Source organism: Urocampus carinirostris, chromosome 3, assembly GCF_059441175.1.
Source record: "Urocampus carinirostris isolate Australia breed hairy pipefish chromosome 3, RoL_Ucar_1.0, whole genome shotgun sequence".
NCBI classification, from domain to species: domain Eukaryota; kingdom Metazoa; phylum Chordata; class Actinopteri; order Syngnathiformes; family Syngnathidae; genus Urocampus; species Urocampus carinirostris.
Window position 1 is genome coordinate 3,535,435 of NC_142351.1, and position 22,994 is coordinate 3,558,428.

Genomic DNA, 22,994 nt, shown 5'->3' on the forward strand with positions numbered 1-22,994 from the left:
TAATAAAGTAACTAATTCTAAAGAACCGATTCTCTTTGTCCTATATTTCAGAGCGTTTTATTATAAATGTTGGAGACTTGAACCCAACAGACCCACAAATAATGCACGCAGTTTGATTTTATTAAACTACGTTTTATTCACAGGACAAAGGAAATTGGATCAAACGAAAGAATAAAGCAAATTGTATACACAAGCACTCATTGTTACTAAGGGGGAATGTGGAAGAAATGATGCAACAGGTTAACAGTACTGATCAATGAACCCGTTTTGAAGATAATAGGCTCATTTCAATGATCAGGGATTGTTTTCATAGCGCGCCAACATGGGATATTTGACCTAAACACCAAAGAGGTTGTTGCACTAGCCCTTTTGTGAACTTTTGAAAACAAAAAGTATCTCATTGAAGGAGTGCGTGAGAAGCAGCACATGGCCAACCGGGAAATTGAAAAAAAAAAAAGGTACCTATCGCTTTTGGCGGTGGACTTCACGGCGATTGTTCTCATCCCGACGACAGGGACGGAGAGAACCACAGGCTCTCCTAGCTTTGTGGCTCTGGTGAGAACAAGCCTCGACCCTAGGGACCTTGGTCGGCCATCTTATTGTTATAATAATTATGATTGTTGACAACAGGCAAAATTGCCGACACACGATAAAATAGATCATCTATCAAGAAACATGACACATATGCAAATCATTACTCTTTTGAATCCATCCGAAGACTTTGGGGTTTCAAATCTTTATTATAAAGCTGGAGAATCTGCTCACTTCCTGTGAACAAATGTGGGTTTTTTGATGTGTTGGCAAAGTCAGTGGTTAGTGCAATATAGACGGCCTGTGTGATACTTGGTCAAGTTTTTAAGCCCCCACTTTTAGTAAATGTTTGACCACAAACCGAGCAGGCAAAAGTCTTCTCGCCAGTGTTGGTTCTTGTAATTTCTCGTGCCGATGTGGATACATTTTTACCCACTAAGTCAATAAGTCAAAGGTTTTTCACCAGGGTGGATTCTGATGTGTTTCTTTAAGCTTCAACTGTGGCTGAATCTTTTATCGCAAACTGAGCAGAAAAAGGCCTTCTCTTAAGTGTGGGTTTTGGTGTGTATTTTTAAGTTCCCACTGTTAATGAATCTTTGACCGCAAATTGAGCAGGAAAAAATCTTCTCACATGTGTGGGTTCTCATGTGTTTTTTTAAGTCCCCACTATGGGTGAATCTTTTATCACAAACTGAGCAGGAAAAAGGCTTCTCACCTGTGTGGGTTCTAATGTGTTTTGTTAAGTTCCCACGATCACTGAATCTTTTATCACAAACTGAGCAGGAAAAAGGCTTCTCGCCAGTGTGGGTTCTTTGGTGCGATTTTAAGTCACAATTATATGAAAATCGTTTTCCACAAATTGAACAAGAAAAGGGTTTCTTGCCAGTGTGGGTTAGTTCGTGTGATTTTAAGTGTCCATTTACGGTGAATCTTTTACCACAAACTGAACAACAGAAGGGCTTCTCGCCAGTGTGGGTTCTAGTGTGTCTATTTAAGTGCCCACTTATAGTGAATCTTTGACCGCAAACTGAACAAGAAAAAGGCTTCTCTCCAGTGTGGGTTCTACTGTGTAATTTCAAGTTTCCTTTGAGGGAGAATCTTTTATCGCAAACTGTGCAGGAAAAAGGCTTCTCGCCAGCGTGTATTAGTGTGTGTTTTTTTAAGTTCCCACGGTGGGTGAAATTTTTTCCACAAATTGAGCAGGAGAAAGGCTCCTCGCCAGTGTGGGTTAGTTGGTGTAATTTTAGGTGTCCATTTAGGGTGAATCGTTTACCACAAACTGAACAAGAAAAAGGCTTCTCGCCAGTGTGGGTTAGTTGATGGAATTTCAATTCTCCATTTCTGGTGAATGTTTTACCACAAACTGAGCAAGCAAAAGGCTTCTCCCCAGTGTGGGTTAGTTGGTGCGATTTCAAGTGCCCATTTTGGTTGAAAGTTTTACCACAAACTGAGCAAGCAAAAGGCTTCTCCCCATTGTGGGTTAGTTGGTGTGATTTCAAGTGCCCATTTTGGTTGAAAGTTTTACCACAAACTGAGCAGGCAAAAGGCTTCTCCCCAGTGTGGGTTCTGGTGTGTATTTTTAAGTTCCAATTTTCGGTGAATCTTTTACCGCAAACTGAGCAGGCAAAAAGCTTCTCGCCAGTGTGGGTTCTAATGTGTCTCTTTAAGTCTCCTCTTTGAGTGAATCTTTTATCGCAAACTGAGCAGGAAAAATGCTTCTCCCCAGTGTGGAATTTCATATGCAACTTCATATAAGACTTGCTTCGAAACGTTTCCCCACACTGAGAACATGTGTTGCCAGCTTCAGCGTTTGAGGAGGGGGATGTGTCGTCGTCATCCGTTTCCACGTGTTGACGGGAGCTGATGCTTAGAGGCTCCTGCCACCCGTTATCTTCGGGTTGACATTGATCTTCGACGGTCACTAGCAAGACTGGAAAATCGTCCTCCTCTTTAACGCGAACAGGCTCCTCATCCTCTGTCTCTTTCTTGACGTGATAAGGCTTCAGATCTTCCTCCTCCTCCTCAAGTTTAACAACAGGCAACTCTGGTTCCTGCCGCGCAGTAGGAAGATATTTTTGGCTGACGTCTGCAAGACACAAGTCACATTTATTTGTATTGCCCTCAACTCGTTCAGTGCCGTAATCTACGTTTGCAAAAGCATTGTCCCTGAGTGCCAAAACGAAAAAAAAAAAAAAAAATCTAAAGGCTTAAGCGCCGCTGATCAGTAAGTATTAGGCCTCTGGGAATGACATCAGTAAGATAAATCACCACTAGATGCTAAGAGTGTCTTTGTTAAGATCATCTTGGAAATTGTTCCAAAGTGGGACTCCGCACACAGACACACACATACTTTTCCTGGTGGCCTTTGGGATGATGGATTTACGACAGCCCCTTAAGTTATAACTTCCCACTTTTCGAGGGAATCATTTCTGGCACTATGTTTTGGTTGACCTTAAATAGCAGTTGTGCAGTGAAAAATTTGACTAAATCATCTCATTTTAATCATTTGGACTGCAGGAATAAAAATGTGTGTATGATCCCGATACCCTACCCTGTGTATGGTTCCAATTGCACGTTTTTGGAGGACAAAAAGGGACTGGAGTCAACTTTTGTAATGATTGTCCCAGACTTCTGCACAATATCTTAAGTATGGCAGAACTAGAGAACAATATCATAAATACAATGCATTATAGTTTAAAAGGAATTTTAGTTATAAATGATTGAATTTTTTTTAGATAATTTAGTTTGTATGTGTCTGATGTGTGTTTTCCAACTTTATTTATTGTCTATTATGAACCCTAAAAACTCTATTTCTGTTACAGCGTCCATTGCAGCACCATCCACTTTGACTTCTAAATCCTGATTTGCCTTGCGATGACCAAAGAATATGACTTTGGTTTTATTTCAATTTAAAGATCATTTATTTAGATCCATCCATACTTTTAGGTTAATTACTTCATGATTAATGCAAGTTACCAAATCAATATAGTTATCATTGGAATAGAAAATGTTAGTGTTGTCTGCAAATATGACTATTTTCAGTAGTTTTGGAACATTAAAGATATCCTTAATATATAAATTAAATAACTTAGAACCCAGGATAGAACCCTGTGGTACTCCACAACAGATGTCCAAGTATTCAGATGACAACTCTCCCATTTTCACATATTGCTTCCTCCCCGTCAAAAAACACACGATTGAAACAGAAAAAAAACATTTTTGGGGAGGAGAGAATCTTGAAAAGGAGACTTTGGAATACCATTAAGAGGATATTTGAGATGAGTGGCTTGAAGTGGAGAAGTTAGAATGTGAAAGGAATTGATGGAGGAGGTGTAGCTTGTTGATTTGGTGAGTGAAAGTCTACAGCAATCTAAATGAGTGAGCAAAATGAGGTGGGAGCCTGGGGTACTCATAGAAGAGGTGGCTTATTGTCTAATTGCAAAAAGTGGATGGGGCTGGAGCATGTGGTAAAGCTGCCATCTTTTGGATATAAGATGGACTGAAGGCACCAAACCCTGACATTTCCACATGGTTGTGTAAAAATCGCACAGTTTAAATTGCGGTGCACTTTTGGTTTTAAGTCATGTAGGTATTTGTCATTTATTGTAAAGAAATCAGGTAACTATTGAACTTTTGACCGACTTCATACGAGTTGCTGCTAAACTTTATTTTAATTCCGGCACTTTTGCTTTTTAGTTTGAGGGAACATTTTCAGGGAGCCATTTAAGTTTTCATGTTACTTTACACGAGTCACTCGAGATTATTTCCTGCACTTTTTGTATTTGCTAGACGTGAAAAATGTGTCATTTACAGTCAAAGGCTAAAAAACTGTATTTCAAACCACTATTCTTTCTTTCTTTTGAATGCAGTGGGACCTCGCTACTTTGCGGTTCCACGTTCGCGGATTCAGAGCTTTGCAGGTCCAAATAATAATAATAATAAAATTAAATAGTTAAAAAAAAAGAAAAATAAATAAACATTTTTGAAGGGGTGGGCGTCGCTACTTTGTGGTTCCATCGCTACTTTGTGGTTCCACGTTCGCGGGTTCAGAGGTTCGCAGGTCTAAATAATAATAATAATAAATAATATTAAAAAGATAATATTGTTTTTTTAAGCATATTTGAAGGGGGTCGCTACTTCGCGGGTTTTCACTTTTCGCGGGTGGTTTTGGGCCACATTAACCGCGATGACGAGGGATTACTGTAGTAGATTTTTTTTCGCTCCCCTGCAAAAGTTTGGGAAGCATTGTCACTGTAGCAGAAAGTAAAATGACGGACCTGCCCCAAGCTGCTTGGAAACAGCGTCCTGTTGTCGAAGTTTTCGCTCGGTCTCCTCTTTGGCTCCTCGAAGCTTCTCTTGAAAAGATCCTTCAGCACTGGAGCACATTTTCTCCGCGTTTGAACGAAAAAAACGCCACAAGGTGTCGCTCCAACCTGGGAGTAAAAAGGACAAACCTTCGGAAGGACCGCAAAGTGATACTTCTGTCGAGTTTAACGTCGTTTTAAGTAAACGACAGGACTTTCTCGACATTTTCTTGTTCGGCGGCCATGACACCTTCACCTTCGAAACACCGCCGCAATGGATTGTGGGACACAGAAATAGACGACTGGATATGTCGGCGTGCTGTGGTAGCCCACTAACTAGCGTGCCTACGAGGTGGCCATTTTGGTAGGGCCAACTTCGCGTAATGGACATTGAAAAGAAATCACAACTTGCTCATTTTAAAACTGTTTTTCGTGTGGGTAACTTGTTGTCATCAAGATGCAAGATGGCGGCTGCGCATGGATACATGCTTGCGGCTAGCTCTCCAGCTAATCTTCTATTTATTGCCGTTCTCTTGTCTTTTTTGCTTTCACTTTTGGACACATGTGTGGCCAAAAACACTTACAGTAGGGACGAACTTATTCGGTTGGGTGGGCGTCTAAATTTCGATTTTTCGGGCACTTTTTATACCGCCCATGATATACCGAGCGAACTTCAAAGAGACCCGGCATCCTTGTGGACAGCTATTCCGCTAAATAAACGACGCCGACGACGCCGTAAAGAAAGGACACAGAAGCGTGGTTGCCGTGCAGGTAGATGTGTGAAGCGTGTGAAGTCCAAGCAGCAAGATGGACGCGAGGATGTAACTAATTCCACCATTCATTCCTCGCCGGACAATCGACGCTTTAAACTCAGCGCTCACGAGCGGCCACAACGCCGGGAGCTTTTGAAGATCTCGACAAAGACTACAAAGAGTTCAGCTAAGTCAAATGATTCAGCAAAGCTGAAATTTGGTCTGTTAAATATTAGATCGCTTGCTCCAAAAGCTTTACTTGTTGATAACATTATTCGTGATTATAAACTTAACTGTATGGGTCTTTGTGAAACGTGGTTACGCCCGGATGAGCACTTAGCGCTAAATTATGCCTCTCCCCCAGACTACGAGAATAGTCATATAGCACGCACGCTGAAAAGAGGTGGTGGTGTTGCGCTAATCTCTGAAAAATCGCTCAAATTTAATACACGTACCTCTAATAATTACAAAACGTTTGAGGCTCTTGTGATGCGGTCCCCTCAATTGTCAATTGATGTAATAACTATCTATCGTGCACCTGGGCCATACACAACTTTCTTAGACGAATTTGCTGAACTTTTGTCTGAACTAGTAACCTATGCAGACAAAATTATAATTATGGGAGACTTTAACATTCATATGAACTCCCCACACAGTTCACTTACTATTGCGTTTAGTTCTCTAATTGATGCATTTGGTTTTACTCAACTGGTTGACTTGCCAACCCATAAAAATGGGAACACGCTAGACTTGATTCTGACTCGAGGAGTTTTAACCTCAAACATTATGGTTCTACCGTGTACTACTGTTATCTCTGATCATTATTTAGTGACATTTGAGGTGCTAACTAAATGTAGACTTAATAAAGCTGAGGGATTTAGCGGACGCAATATAAACACTGGCACAGTTTCTGAGCTCTTTGAACTCCTTCCTGGAGCAGTTGCGTCCTTTCCTAAATACAATGGCTCGATTGACTCACTCATGAATGAGTTCAATACCACCCTGACTAGTGTGCTGGATTCAATAGCGCCCATAAAACTAAAATCACGTCCTAAAAGACGCACACCTTGGTTTACTGATGAAACTAGAGCCCTTAAAAAAGAATGCAGGAAATGGGAGAGAAAATGGCGCGCTACCAAGCTTGAGGTTTTCCATCAAACCTGGTGTGACAGCTTGTTAAAGTATAAAGCGGCCCTTGCCTCTGCAAAATCGGCCTACCTTTCGAAGGTGATTGCGTCTCAAAAGAACAACCCCAAAGCCCTTTTTGACACTGTAGCATCGCTTACAAGGCAACAGGCTATCGCAGACAGTTCGACACACTCTGCTCAGGACTTAATGGTCTTCTTCACTAAGAAGATTCAATGCATACAGGAAGAAATTGCAAAAGATATTGTTAGTACCACACGTATTAAAGGACTGAAATTTACAGATGCACGACAGGGTGGCTGCCCTGGGAAAATGGCCGGTTTTAGTGAACTGTCACTTGATGATCTCAAACAAGTGGTGAATGCGGCCAAACCGACAACTTGCCAGTTCGACCCTCTCCCAGGTTCACTTATTAAAAGTCTTTTTAGCGTCCTTGGGCCTTCAGTTCTAAATATTATAAATACATCACTCTCCTCAGGTGTAGTTCCAGCAGCTTTTAAGTCCGCCGTTATTAAACCCACACTGAAACGACCCAACCTTGATCCAGAAATATTAAGTAATTACAGACCTGTGTCAAACCTACCTTTCCTCTCTAAAGTACTCGAAAGAGTAGTGGCACAGCAGCTGAATGCTTTCATATCGGAGAATAACCTTTTTGAATCCATGCAATCAGGATTCAGGGCTAACCACTCTACTGAGACAGCTCTGATCAAGGTAACAAATGATCTCCTAATGTCAATGGATTCTGGCGCTTCATCACTTTTGCTGCTGCTGGATCTTAGTGCTGCTTTTGACACAGTGCGCCACAATATCCTACTAGAACGGTTGGAAAAATGGATTGGTCTCTCAGGAGCCGTCCTCTCGTGGTTCAAATCTTACCTCTCAGATAGGACGCACTGTGTTAAATATGGTGAAACGACATCTGAGCCCTTTAATGTTACCTGCGGTGTTCCGCAGGGTTCAGTGCTCGGCCCCCTACTTTTCAACATTTACATGCTTCCATTAGGTGATATTATTCGCAAGTACAATATCAGCTTCCACTGCTACGCAGACGACACTCAACTCTATCTTCCGTTGGAGGAATCTTCCACACTAAACTGTGGAAATTTGGAGGCCTGTCTCACTGAGATAAAAGAGTGGATGTCACTCAATTTCTTGCGTCTTAACTCTGAAAAGACCGAAATGTTAGTCATTGGTCCTTCTAAATGCCGGGACTTATTCGCAAAAACTGCTGTGAACATTGACAAATGTCACATCACACAGAGTGACTCAGTTAAAAATTTAGGTGTCATATTTGACCCTGATCTATCCTTTGAGATGCACGTAAAGCAAATTACTAGAACTGCCTTCTTCCATCTTCGCAACATTGCTAAAATCCGTTCAATACTGTCTCAGTCTGATGCGGAAACAATAATTCATGCATTTGTTACCTCCCGTCTCGATTACTGCAATGCACTACTCTCCGGTCTCCCGAAGTCCAGAATCAAGTCTCTTCAGCTAGTACAAAATGCCGCAGCGAGGCTTTTAACTAGGACAAAAAAGTACGATCACATAACACCGATTATGGCTAACCTGCATTGGCTCCCAGTTAGCCAAAGATGTGACTTCAAAGTTCTCTTAGTATTGTACAAAATCATACATGGACTTGCTCCCTCTTATCTTTCAGATCTGATCTGCCACTATGTCCCGGTCCGAAGCCTACGATCTGAGAGTGCTGGTCTTCTGATGATCCCGAGAGCAAAGAAGTCTTCTGCTGGTTCGAGAGCGTTCTCCATCCGGGCACCGGTGCTGTGGAATGCTCTTCCCCCTGAGATTCGATCTGCAACCTCAGTGGAAATGTTTAAATCTAAACTTAAAACTCACTTCTACTCCATTGCATACGAATAACCTACCCCTCTTGTCGGTTGAAAATAGTTTGTGTAATATAGTGTAACAATCTGTGAAGCCCTTTGAGACTCTTCGTGATTTAGGGCTATACAAATAAAAATGACTTGACTTGACTTGAATCAACATCACGGCAAATTAGACTGAAAACATTTAAGAAACTGAAAAAAAGATTCCTTGAAAAAAACGTTATTAAAACAACAATTTAGACAGGCACTGAAAAAGCTGAGGTCAATCATGGACAATCCATCGCATCCGCTTCACAGCATTATCTCCGGACAGAAGAGCAGTTTCAGCGACAGACTGCTATCACTGTCTTGTACTACGGACAGACTGAAGAGATCTTTTCTTCCTCATGCCATGAGGCTCTTTAACTCCACCCGGCAGAGTAAAGGCCCACATTAAACCACACCACCTACATTGGATATTACCGAATCTTACTGCATTATGTATTCTGTGTAGCACTATTTAGTTACTCTATATAACATGCTAAAGTGGGCATTTGCACGTCACACTGGGTATTTGTATATTGTATTCTTTTGGCTTTATTATTGTATTGTTCTCAGCTCAGGGATGCTGCTGGAAATGTGAATTTCCCTTAGAGGATGACTAAAGTATCTATCTATCTATCTATCTATCTATCTATCTATCTATCTATCTATCTATCTATCTATCTATCTATCTATCTATCTATCTATCTATCTATCTATCTATCTATCTATCTATTTATAAACCATTATGGAAGTTAAATTTTAACACTGTATATTAAACGCTGAGAAAGATCTATTTCAAATTTCAAATTCAAAATCAGTGTTAGGAGGACATTTTGAGACTATAAGAAGAACTGGCATAACTTTTTTTTATCCTTTTTATTGTTTTTTTTTCCAAATCAAAGTAAATGAATTACCGTTATATATACAAAGCAAAAAAGCAAAAAAAATCATCCATATATAAAAATATTTAGATGGATGAATAAATAAGGGCAGCACGGCGGCGCAGTGGTTAGCGCTTGTGCGGCACAGTTCAAGTCATGGGAACCTGTCGTGGGTTCAAATCCAGCTCCAGACTTCATGTGCGGAGTTTGTATGTTCTCCCCGTGCTTACGTGGGTTTCCTCCGTGCGCTCCGGTTTCCTCCCACGTTCCAAAAAACATGCATTTCAGGTGAATTGGCCGGTCCAAATTGTCCCTAGGTTTGAATGAGCGAATGAGTTGTCTGTCCCTGTGTGCCCTGCGATTGGCTGGCAACCAGTTCAGGGTGTCCCCTGCCCACTGCCTGGAGATGGCTGGGATGGGTCCAGCCACCCTGCGACCCTAATGAGGATAAGCGGTACGGCTAATGAGATGAGATAAATAAATAAATAAACAAACACTTAGTTAAAGGGAATTGGTACTCTGACTTGTACTGAAGTGTCCGTATAGATCAGGGGTGTCAAATTCAATTATACAGAAGGCCAAAACTCAAACCACACCTTTGAACAGGATTAATATATATTGAATACACTTTCTTTTTAATAAATACATAAAAATATATGAATTTAAAACAGACAGGAAAATTATTCCAGAATAAACAAACTTAAAAATTAATTGAACTAAAAATCGTTGCCCTCCATAAAATATATCTTGTCAAAACCATCAAAATGAAAATGTGAAAAAAAAAACGGAAAATATGAATGAAATGAGCAGGTTGTGATTTTTATTTTCAATGTACTTCCATTGCGCGAAGTTGCCCCGACCAAAATGGCCGCTGGGTAGGCATGCAGGTTAGCCGGCTGCTAGAGCACGCCGACCTATCTAGTCCTCTATTTGTATCTGTGTCCCACAATCCATTGCGGTGGGGTTTCGAAAGAGAAGGTGTCATGGCTGCCGAACGATAAATTGTCCTATATTCAACTTAAAACAACGTAAATTCGATAGAAGTATCACTTTGCAGTCCTTTCCGAAGGTTTGTCCTTTTTAATCCCAAATTGGAGCGTTTTTTTGTTCAAACTTGGAGAAAATGTGCTCCAGTGGGGAAGGATCTTTTCAAGAGAAGCTTCGGGGAACCAAAGAAGAGACCGAGCGAGAACGTCGATTACCAGACGCCTTTTCCAAGCAGCTCGGGGCAGGTCCGTCATTTTCGCTTCTGCTACATCCTTGACGATGTGTTGTGAAAGGATAGTGGGATTGTGGACGCGTTCTTAAGGATGGGCTGGGCACCCGTATGATGCGGCAGGGGAAATCTGGAGGGACGAAAGCATGACCAACATAGGTGCCGAGGATCCTAACTTGTTTTGGTGTTCGGGCAATTGGGTTGGCCATGGTCCAAACATTTTTTTTCCTTTTATTTTTTTTTGTTATTGTATGTGTTTGTCTAGCTGTCGGTCACCCCTCTTGAGGGATATGACCAAGGTAGATAGATAGGTAGACATCTTCGGCATCAGGGGCGTTACCAGTGGGGGGTGGCCGGTGTGATGCCGAGAAATGCGTCCCTGCCGAGATTTGCATCCCGTAGCTACTATAACCTCATTTTATCTCAATTTTACATCAATTTTCGGGAATGTAATGCCGAACATATAACCAAAACCACTTCGTCTTGCATTTGTTGGAAATTTAATACAACTTAAACCATTACGTAATTGTATTTGTTGTGAATGTAATCAAACGGTAATGCACACCGTATATAAATCACTTTTGAGCAGGTAACGTAAACGTCTCCCGTTTATCTGTTGATGATTTGACAGTTCATTTCAGCATAATAAGCTTTATGGTAGAGTGCATAACAGTTTCAAAACAAGCGATTTGAGTAGAAAAAGGCAACATAAACGTGACGTGCATTTTTTGGTTTGAACAATTTTATTGACACTTTTAACAGCAATTAAACACATTCACAATTTCACTGTATCATATTCTAACAATATGGATAATTATGGAAATATATGTTCGCCATTACATTCCCAAAAAGTGATATAAAAGTCAGATAAAACGAAGTCAAAGTGGTTATAGTAGCTACGGGATGCAATTCTTAGCAGGGCTGCATTTCTTGGCATAACAGGTTGGGTTCCAGGTTAGGCAATGGGCTTCAAATCAGGGTTTTAAACTTATTTTAAGGATCCAAAATAGGATTGAGGCTAGGTCTAGAAAAACTAAGGGATAGGCTCCTCGTTAGGGTCTCAAATTAAATTGAGTGGTCCGGAATAGGATTGGGGCTAGTTACAGCTAGAGTTATGTGTAGGTTGTGCAGTCCTTTGAGACATTTTTGGTGATTAAGGGCTATATAAATAAATGTGACTCTACTTGAATCCAATGCGCTTCTTTTCGTCTATCAAATGAAGAGTTCTGTACCGGGTACAGTTGTAACACAGACTTTTGGAGCTACTCAGCACTCGACCATAGATGTCTACTTGGAAAAAAAAACTGAATTAGTATACCATGTATAACAGTTTGAGAGGACTAGCATAAAATATCATAAAATGGACAGGGAGTAAACAAAATGTTACAACTGTAGCCGGTCTCTTCTATATACCGACGCTGCCCTACTTACGGACGATTGTTCGTAAGTTGAATTTGTTGGTAAGTTGCTCTGGTGCTATATTTTGTATGTTTACGGTTAATGTAAGTAAGCTGTATTGATTTGTGCAAAAAAATAAACATTTCATAAAATGATAATAATCATAAAATAAAGATAAGCTTAACTTACATATGGAAACGCTAGGCGAGTTCCACCTCTGTTGTAGAAAGTGGGTGAAAAAAAGCGTTCCGACCATTTTCTCAACCGCATCGAGCTTTCCTATTCCACATTCGTTTCAAAAGAAACGGCTCGCCTCTCCTTTACGCCTTACACCAGGGGTCAGCAACCAACAGATTTGATGACATTGCCAATTTTTTTGAAAATACTTGTTTCCCGAAAAACTTCTGAGAAAAATGGCTCCTTGCAAAACGATGTAAGAAGTTTTCAAGCAGAAGTTTCGCCTCCACACTTTTTTTTTATATCTATATTTTCGATACCCAGAATATTTAAACAATACTTTCCATAAACAATAGGGCACTTTGCTTGAAAAATAACATTTGATTGCAAGAACACTAAACTTATGCACGACTTTGCAAAAATTCTCAGCCCCTGATGTCTCGGGTGCCGGATCACATGATTCAGGTCCTTGTGGTGACTGTAGGGTCCTACGAAACGTCATCTCAACGAATGCCTTTTGTCATTTTTTTAAAAAAAGAATAAAGATTTAAAGCGTACTTATATCTTTGCTTTTCTCGTCACACTGTGTGTACTTAGCATATACGCCGACGGCAACTCACCGCCATACAGAGTAATATGGAGTAAACAGGAACAAAACACGGCATCTGATCAAAGCTACTCCTCTCATCTAGTGATGATTTAATTCCCAGAGGCTTAATACTTAGTGGTCAGCAGCGCCTAAGCCTTTAGCATTTTTTTACATTTTGGCACTCAGGGACAAGCTTCTGAAAACATATTATATGGCACTGAACGAGTTTCAGATTCAGATCTACTTTATTGTCACTTTAGTACACGTGTATACAGAACGAAATGTCGATACATCTGACCCGCACAGTTTCCTCGAAAGTACAGATATAAATAAAAGTTGTATTGTATAATGGCTACGTATAGTATTTTACCATAGTGCCGATAGTGCAAGAGGAGTAGCTAACCAGATGTGCAAAATGGGCAGTCAGGTTAACAAGTCAGATAAACAGTAACAATAACACTGTAACAATAATGCTGTAAGTACAATAGTGCAGAGAGCAAATGTGCAAGGAGTGGCAAGCTATAAAGAACTGCCAGTAGTGCAAAAAGTCAGATTAGCAGCCGTTTAGATTTAAGTTAACTATATGTTAGATTGACCATTTAACAGTCTGATGGCCAGGGGGACTAGACTATTTCGGAACCTGGTGGTCCTGCACCGCACACTGCAGTACCTCTTCCCAGAGGCTAGCAGAGTGAACAGTCCATGATGGGGGTGAGAGGGGTCCCCGATAATGTCCTTAGCACGGGATAGGCAGCGCTTCTGGCCAACGTCCTGAATGGGGGGAAGTGTAGTCCCGATTATTTTCACTGCTGTCCTCGTTACCCTCCTCACACTACCCCAGTCGGTAGCGCCGGAGCCTCCACACCACACAGAGATACAGCTGGTCAGGATACTCTCTATGGTGCCCCTGTAGAATGTGATGAGGGAGGGTGGGGGCAGGTGGGCTCTCCTCATCCTCCGCAGGAAGTACAGGCGCTGCTGTTCCCTCTTAACCAGTGATGCAGTGTTCACGGACCAGGTGAGTTTGTTTGTAATGTGCACCCCTAGGAACTTGATACTGCTGACAACCTCCACAGCCTTGTTGTTGATGCAAAGTGGGGCATGTTGGGCTGGTTTTTCCTAAAATTGACAATGATCTATGTAGTTTTGTCAACATTCAGGACCAGGCTGTTGTCCCTGCACCAGCCCACCAACTGCTCCACCAACTGCTCTGTAGGCCAGGACGTTGTCGTCCCTGATTAGGCCCACCACTGTTGTGTCGTCAGCATACTTCACGATGTGGTTTGTGGCGGACCTAGGGACGCAGTCGTGTGTCATCAAGGTGAACAGCAATGGGCTCAGGACACAGCCTTGGGGGGAGCCCGTGCTGAGGTTGATGACATCTGAGATGTTCTGACCTATCCGCACTGACTGGGGTCTGTCACTGAGGAAGTCCAGCAGCCAGTTCCGCAGGGGGGTGTTGAAACCCAGGAGTCTCATTTTGTCTACCAGGTGTTGTGGGATGATGGTGTTGAATGCTGAACTGAAGTCCAGGAACAGCATCCGCACATTGGTGTTCTTCTCCTCTAGGTGTGTCAGGCTCAGGTGAAGCGCAGAGGAGATGGCATCCCTGGTGGAGCGGTTTGTCCGGTAGGCAAACTGAAAGGGGTTGAATGAGGAGGGGAGACTGGAGGTGATGTGCACTTTAACCAGTCTCTCAAAGCACTTCATTATGATAGGAGTCAGTGCAACGGGCCGGTAATCGTTGAATGATAAGATCTGGGGTTTCTTTGGCACTGGGAAGATGTTGGCAATTTTGAAGCATGATGGTACTTTGGCTTGGTCTAGGGAGGTGTTGAAAATGTCTGTTAGTACACAAGCCAGCTGATCGGCGCACTCCTTAAGTACCTGCCCCGGAATGTTGTCCGGGCCTGGAGCCTTCCTTGTGTTGACCCCTCTCAGGGTCTTCCTCACGTCAGTTGAGTCCAGGTGGAGTGCCATTTCGTCCTGATTTGGAACCGCTTTCGCTGCAGGGGTGCCGTTATGTGCCTTGAACCTTCCAAAGAATTTGTTGAGGTCATTCAGAAAGTCCATGCTAGTGTCATGCACTGGGGCGGTGGTTGGCTTGTATCTGGTGATGGCCTGAATGCCTTTCCACATATCCCTGGGGTTGGTTGTGCTGAGGAAACGGTCCTGGATTTTTTGACTGTGCGTTCGCTTTGCTAGTCTGATAGCACGGTTCAGGTTAGCCCTCGCTGATCTCAGCGCCTCCTTGTCGCCAGATTTAAAGACAAGGTTCCGTACTTTTAGTTGTTTGCGTATCTCAGCAGTCATCTAGGGCTTCTGATTGGCACGGGTGCATATAGTTTTGGTATTGCTGACGTCTTCTGCGCATTTACTGATGTAGGCTGACACAGAAATGGCGTACTCATCTATATTTATTTTGTTGTTGTAAGTGGCACCCGATTTAAACATGTCCCAATCAGTGCAATCAAAGCAGTCCTGCAGTGCCTCCATTGCCCCCTCAGACCACACTCTCACCTGCTTCACTGTAGGTTTTTCTCTGGTCAGCAGGGGCTTGTATGCTGGAATTAGCATAACAGAAAGGTGATCTGATGAGCCAAGGTGGGGGCGGGGGGCTGCTTTATATGCACCTTTGATGTTTGTGTAGGCCAGGTCTAATGTGTTCCTACCTCTTGTAGCAAAGTTTACATGCTGATGGAAATGAGGGAGAACTGTTTTCATATTGGCCTGGTTAAAGTCCCCCGCCGCAATAAAAATGCACTCGGTGTAAGCATGCTGCAGTTCACTCACAGTTCGGTAGAGAACGTCCATTGCCTCCTTCGTATTAGCGCTGGGGCGCACGTACACGGCAGTTCAGTCTCGTGAGCAGTGATTCGAGATTATCTTCGCATTTCTAAACCAATTGTTGTTGGTATAAATGCATAGACCGCCACCCCTGCTCTTGCCGGTGAGCTCGCCGCTTCTATCAGCGCGGAAAGCAGTTAGCCCCACAATGCTAACAGCGTCATTCGGGATAGATGAGTTTAGCCATGTCTCCGTCAGAATTAAAGCACAACAGTTCGTCAACTCGCGGTTCGATGTAAATTCCACTTGTAAATGGTCCAGTTTGTTGTCCAGGGAGCGGACGTTGGATAGGAAAATGGATGGTAGAGGCGTTTTGAAGGGTTTAGCCTTCATCCGAGCCGTTAGCCCGGCCCGACAACCTCGTTTCCTTCCCCGGTAACAGCGCTTCCGCTTGCCACTTTTACTCGCTGCTTTGTAGGCCGCTGTGTTCTGTTGACGTAGCACTCCGAGGCTAAGTAAACACTCCAGAGTGATCATAGAAATTTGCGCTGGATTTCTGGATGTTCGCATATCCAGCAAAAAACTGCGATCGTATATTAATCTGCAGTTAGAGTTGTCTTTGTTCGCCCTCAAAAACTGAGTCGAAGACTGGGGTTTTTGACCAGAATGTGAAAAACTGTTGGGAGCAGATGCAGCCGCAGCCATACAGGGCGCCGCCATTTTGAAATCTTCAGGGCAATACAAATAAATGTGACTTGTGTCTTGCAGACGTCAGCCAAGAATGTCTTCCTACTGCGCGGCAGGAACCAGAGTTGCCCGCCGTTAAAATTGAGGAGGAGGAGGAAGATCTGAAGCCTTATCACGTTAAGCAAGAGACAGAAGATGGGGAGCCTGTTTGCGTTAAAGAGGAGGACGATTCTCCAGTCTTGCTAGTGACCGGGGTCCGTTCAACCGTCGAAGATCAAGGACAACCTGAAAATAACAGTTGGCAGGAGCCTCTAAGCATCAGCTCCCCTCAACACGTGGAAACGGATGACGACGACACGTCCCACTCTGCGAGCCCTGAAAGCGACTCGCAGTCGGAAGGGGGTAACACGTGTTCTCAGGGTGAGAAAAAGTTTCGACGCAAGTCTCATATGAAGTTGCATATGATATTCCAGGATGGGGAGAACTCTTTTGCCTGCTCAGTTTGTGGTGTAACATTCACACATAGTGGGGACTTAACAAAACACATTAGAACCCACACTGGGGATAAGCCTTTTTCGTGTTCAGTTTGTGGAAAAGGATACCTCCAGCGTGGGGACTTAAAAAGACACACACTAACCCACACTGGGGAGAAGCCTTTCGCTTGCTCAGTTTGTGGTAAACAATTCACAGAAAAAGGGAGTTTAACAAAACATTTTAGATCCCACAGTGGCGAGAAGCCTTTTGTCTGCTCAATTTGTGGAAAACGATTCAGCCGGAGTGGGGACTTAATAAAACACATGAGAACCCACTCTGGTGAGAAGCCTTTTTCCTGCTCAGTTTGCGGTAAAAAATTCGCCCGAAGTGGACACTTGAAATTACACCAACTAACCCACACTGGCGAGAAGCTTTTCACCTGCTCAATTTGTGGTAAGAGTTTTACCGTGAGTGGAAGCTTGAAGAAACACATTAGAACACACACTGGTGCAAAGCCTTTCACTTGCTCAATTTGTGGTAAAAGATTCACAGAAAATGGGAGTTTAACAAAACACATTAGAACCCATACTGGCGAGAAGCCATTTGCTTGCTCAATTTGTGGAAAACGATTCATCCGGAGTGGGAGCTTAAAAAAACACATGAGAACCCACACTGGCGAGAAGCTTTTTTCCTGCTCAGTTTGTGGTAAGAGTTTTACCGTGAGTGAAAGCTTAAAGAGACACATTAGAACCCACTCTGGTGAGAAACCTTTTGCTTGCTCCATTTGTGGGAAAAGATTCACAGAAAATGGGAGTTTAACAAAACATAGTAAAACCCACACTGGCGAGAAGCCTTTTGTCTGCCCAATTTGTGGAAAACGTTTCATCCACAATTCGAGCATTAAAAGGCACACTAGAACCCACACTGGCGAGAAGCCCTTTTCCTGCTCAGTTTGCGGTCAACGTTTCACCCGGACTGGGAACTTAAAAATACACATTAGAACCCACACCGGTGAGAGACCTTTGACCTGTTGACTTTGTGGTGAAAAATGTGTCCATAATGGCACTAGAAATAACACACAAGGAACTGCACGGGTGAGAAGCCTTTTGCCTGCTCAGTTTGTGGTCAAAAATTCTCCCAACAAAGAAACTTGAAATTACACTAACTAACTCACACTGTCGAGAAGCATTTTTCTTGCTCAGTTTGTGATGAAAGATTAGTTGACAGTGGGAGCTTAAAAAACGCTTAATTGACCAAGTATCACACAGGCCGTCTATAGGAACATAACTGCCACAAAACCATTTCCCCTCACCTTTTTCCAACAAGTGACTCTGCCAACACATCAAAAACCCCACATTCATTCACAGGAAGTGAGCAGACTCTCCTGCTGTAGAATAAAGATTTGAAACCCCAAAGTCTTCATCTGGATTCAAAAGATTAATGATTTGTGTCATGTTTGTTGATAGATGATCGATTTCATCGTATGTCCGCATAAATTTTGGTTGTTATCAACAATTACAATTATGAAACAATAAGATTGCCATGTGGTAGACGGCAGCAAGGAAAGTCGCTCTGGAAAAACCACTACAAACTAACGTAATACCTACCAGAAAAAGAGAGAAAGGGGATAATTTGTCATTTATATTAGAGAAAAACACTTCAATTAAATATAGTCAAGGAGGGAAGACTTGTCGAGGAAACTGGCGCAAAGGAGAAACAGAACGAGGGAGCAGAGGGCTTGAGAAAAGCATCAAAGAACTTTTGGAAAGGACTGTGTTGCTGGAGCAAAAAGTGGAGCGCATGGAGGAGCTGAATACTAACACGGAAGAGCGAACGGCGCGATTGGAACGATCCACAGCCTCCCTGCTCCAGCAAGCCGCCAAATTAGATTCAGATTCAGATTCAGATCTACTTTATTGTCATTCTAGTACACGTGTATACAGAACGAAATGTCGATACATCTGACCCCCACAGTTTCCTTCAATGTACAGATATAAATAAAGTTGTATTGTATTATGGCTTCGTATAGTATTTTACCATAGTGCCGATAGTGCAAGAAGAGTAGCTAACCAGATGTGCAAGATGGGCAGTCAGGTTAACAAGTCAGGTACACAGTAACATTAACACTGTAACAATAACACTGTAAGTACAATAGTGCAGAGAGCAAATGTGCAAGGAGTGGCAAGCTATAAAAAAACTGCCACTAGTGCAAAAAGTGTTGAGGAATTTGTCGGTTGGTTAGGAAAAGCCTTCTCATATGTGGATAAGGAGACAGAGGCCAGCTTCGGAGGGAGATTTACAGCTTTATTGCAGATTCTCTCAGAGCATTGAACATGACACTGAATTTAAAGCTAGTAGCAGCGACTTCGATTGGATACACCCCAAAAGGCGGTCCTGTATCACGTATGAGTACGTGACCAGTCCCGTGTACGCCGTATGAGTACGTGACCGTTCCTTGCACGCCGTCTGGCAACGGTATCTTCAAGGTAAACTCTAATCGTCTGGTAACGGTATCTTCAACCGAGGTCACCCCGACCTTTTCCCACAAGCAAGTAATGTATTGTAAGTTAATGTAGACATGTATGCAAATCTATTTCTATATATGCAAGCGTATTTACCACAACATATCCCCCCTTTGGGAGTTTTATACTCCCACTTTAAATGGAAATTAAAATTGAAAAATCAATAGAGTAGTGGCAAAGTACTACAAATCAATACACGGACGGAGTCTACGTGAATCAAAAATAAAAAATAAAATTCTGGCGGTCAGCCTGCTGTGATTACTCTAACTTTCATTGTTCATGTTTCATTGAATAAAAAAAGAAAAAACCCCTAACACTCCAAACATCTGACCTATGCACTAACCCCCCCTTCATTTATCTTTATCCGTACATACTGTATTATACACGTGGACCGTCGACGGTTGATCGGTACGTGATAAAGGTAAATGAATAATTAAACTGATAAGTGATAACAAATTTTGGTAACAGTCGTCGATACATTTCAAGATGAGTGCATGACTGGATAGTGATACAGCATATACATCGGCCTTCGAAAATATTACAGAATCTTATTTAGTAAATATTATAAGATACTACTGCAGGAATGGTTAAGTGCAGAGCGGACCTGAATTCAATCGCGTAACGACCAGTTACTTTATTTAGCAAAATTGTCCAACACCCAGGGACAAAACAAAACAAAAACAGGCTTACAGGCAAACAGGAACTCAAACTAGGAATACTCATAAAACAGTCTTTTACTCAGAACAGGCAAGCCCTTGAGAAGGACATAGTATATGGTACGGCTATAATTCTAAAAAGACCAACTACAGAAATTCTGCAAGAATACTGCTACAAAACAACAGCATCAATTCTCAATGTATTTTTCAACTATCCCATGTAAAATTAGTTTAAGTCAACTCAAAATCAGTCACATTAAAAAACATTGGACTACCTTTGCTTTTAAAAACTATCACTGAGAATATCATAATATCTAACTCATGTGATTACTAAGTTAACACATAAATCATGTTGAAGAGTTCAAATTTCGTGAACAAATAATTGTATCATGACCAAATGAAAAGCAACTCATTAGAACATACCTCTAATGTCTTTGTTATGGCAGAAGAGTTTATCTATAAATGAAAGTACTGTAGTGGGTTGTACCTAATTGACCCATGGAACCATTGTTTAATGTGTAGTTCTTGTAAGATGCCCTTCACGACCTTTTGAACAAACAAATTTATCTGATATAAAGTCAAAGGTATTCCCTGTTACTTATTCTCCTTGCCTCTGGAGACACAATCACCTATTTCCTGGAAAGCAGATTCAAAATACAATTTTAGCAGTATTTCTGTGTTAAAAATAAAATAATTCACAATCCAAACGTATCAATATTCCTCAGATTTGTAAACACTACGTCAATCAACAAGATTCTAGCGTGATTCAAAGCAGACTTGTGTTGTTAGTTTATCACCGCGGAATAAAAGATTAAGATAGTAATATAAAATAAATACGATTCAACAAGATAATTCATAAGTGACAAGTAGGTATTGCTTTATATCGAATCAACAATAAGAGATTATGATTACAGAGGGATGAAAAGACAATTAGAAATTTTTGACATTGAGTTCGAGTTGGCAGTTTTTTAGGACAATTGATTCCACACTGAGTTTTTAGTGTTACGTTTGACAAATGATTAATAAATGTGAAACAATAGCTGACTTATGGTTGAATAAGTTAAAATGAAACATTGTCTATGAAAAAGAGCATTTTTTTTTAAGAAAACAATGAGAAAAAGATTGATCAATCCAGGAAAGGATTAAAGGAATTAAAAATAACGGAAAAATAGAAAGAGTAAAAGAGAATAAAGTAAAAAGACTGAGAGAAAAAGAGAGACGAGGGGAGTGGAAGAGAGATAATGGTTGAGGGAAAAAGGGAGGAAGAGAGAGAAAGAATGTCAGCCTACAGCTTGTTTTTCTCTTGCGCTTCACTAAGATTAGCAGCCGTTAGATTTAAGTTAACTATATGTTAGATTGACCATTTAACAGTCTAATGGCCAGGGGGACTAGACTACTGCGGAACCTGGTGGTCCTGCACCGCACACTGCAGTACCTCTTCCCAGAGGCTAGCAGAGTGAATAGTCCACGATGGGGGTGAGAGGGGTCCCCGGTAATGTTCTTAGCATGGGATAGGCAGCGCTTCTGGCCAATGTCCTGAATGGAGGGAAGTGTAGTCCCGATTAGCAACAAAGTATGAGGATTCGGAGGCAAGATCAAGACGCAACAACATTGGAATGGCATTCCGGAGGGTGCCGAGAGGAACGATACAATCGGCTTCATAACGGGCTTCAATAAGTCGGGCGTTCCGACAACGGGGCACATGGACATTCGTATTGAGAGGGCGCACCGCTCACTGGTGCCCAAGCCTCAAGGTAATAGTCATGTGGAACAAGTTAAATATCCAGACTGAATGGATTAAGGGAATTATTAAAACATGGTCAACAATACAAAAAAAAAATTAAATATCAAGGTCTGTGAAGAGGGCTACAAAAATACACAAAACTCCAGACTTTAAACCTGGGGTTATGGATGTAGGATTTGAAAAATGGGCCCAAAAAGGATTGATGTTGATTACCCAAGTGTTCAACGGACAGACATTGAAATTGTTAGAACACGTTCAACAAGAATTTTACTTAACTAGAAATGATCTTTACAAATAGTTGCAACTCAGGCATTACCTCCAGAAACATGATGAATGGGGTAAAATATGTAAAGAGTCAACTAAAGTTGAGGAATTATTAATTTCATACTCAAAAGGACAATCAATAAAGGGGGTTATCTCAAAATTATATAAAGCTCTGCAAATGGGTCTCAGTAATGAGATGGTAATCAAGGAAAATTGGGAACAAGAAGTTAATGTAGTGATAAAAGACAACAAATGGGGAAAAAAAGAGGGACACAAAATAACCAGCCGTCCGGAGACAGTTTGAATGGAAAGTAAAGATTGTCATTATTGCTGAGAGAGCGCAGCTGCGACAGCTAAATTGGCGCCAACAGCCCGAACAGCTGATTGGATGATACTTTCTTTTTAAACCCCTGGTTTCCAACAGGAAGCTGTCAGATCGTTATACGAACTATTGCTACAAACTCAGTAAGCCTTCGCTGAGAAAGCGCTGCTGCGACAGCTTAATTTGCGCCAACAGGCTGAAAAGCTGATTGGGTGTTACTTTCTTTTTAAACCCCTGGTTTCCAAGAGGAAGCTGTCAGATCGTTATACGAACTATTGCTAAGAAACTCAGTAAGCCTTTTCGTCCGTCTCTGTGCCTGCCCTGCCTTTTTCTGCCTGAGCTTTGTTGCGAACCTATTTCCGGACCTCACTTCGCCCCATTCTGTCTGCCTGTTACCTGACCTTTTTTGCCCCGTTACCTGCCTGTCTCCCGTTACCGACCTCGTTTACGAACTCGACACCGCTTTCGATCTCCAGTCCCGGCCAACGACTTGCTATTCGCGCCTGTCTCCGATCCTCCTCGCCAGACACAAAAGTGCCACTTGCGCATCGCCCGCTCCTCTTGTACGTCAGCCAACCTGATCGGGGAACCAAGCCTTACTCTTGCTCGTTTTCAAGAAAAACTGAGAAAACGACGCTATTGGGTTCTGTGTCCATTTCTGGTCGGC

General features: G+C 42.1%; 2 protein-coding genes across 2 annotated transcripts; one reads left to right on the plus strand and one right to left on the minus strand.

The window, feature by feature from the left end:
* Positions 1–112: 112 nt before the first annotated feature.
* On the minus strand, positions 113–5,086 carry LOC148368365 (uncharacterized). The gene is made up of 2 exons (XM_088330328.1): positions 4,809–5,086; positions 113–2,617 (listed from the first exon to the last, which is right to left on the minus strand). Exons 1-2 carry the CDS (start codon positions 5,059–5,061, stop codon positions 1,077–1,079), a joined length of 1,794 nt encoding a protein of 597 aa, XP_088186454.1. The 5' UTR covers positions 5,062–5,086; the 3' UTR covers positions 113–1,076.
* Positions 5,087–10,346: 5,260 nt separating this feature from the next.
* On the plus strand, positions 10,347–19,599 carry LOC148368366 (uncharacterized). The gene is made up of 2 exons (XM_088330353.1): positions 10,347–10,723; positions 16,427–19,599. The coding sequence occupies exons 1-2, from the start codon at positions 10,615–10,617 to the stop codon at positions 17,851–17,853; spliced, it is 1,536 nt and encodes a 511-aa protein (XP_088186479.1). The 5' UTR covers positions 10,347–10,614; the 3' UTR covers positions 17,854–19,599.
* Positions 19,600–22,994: the final 3,395 nt, after the last annotated feature.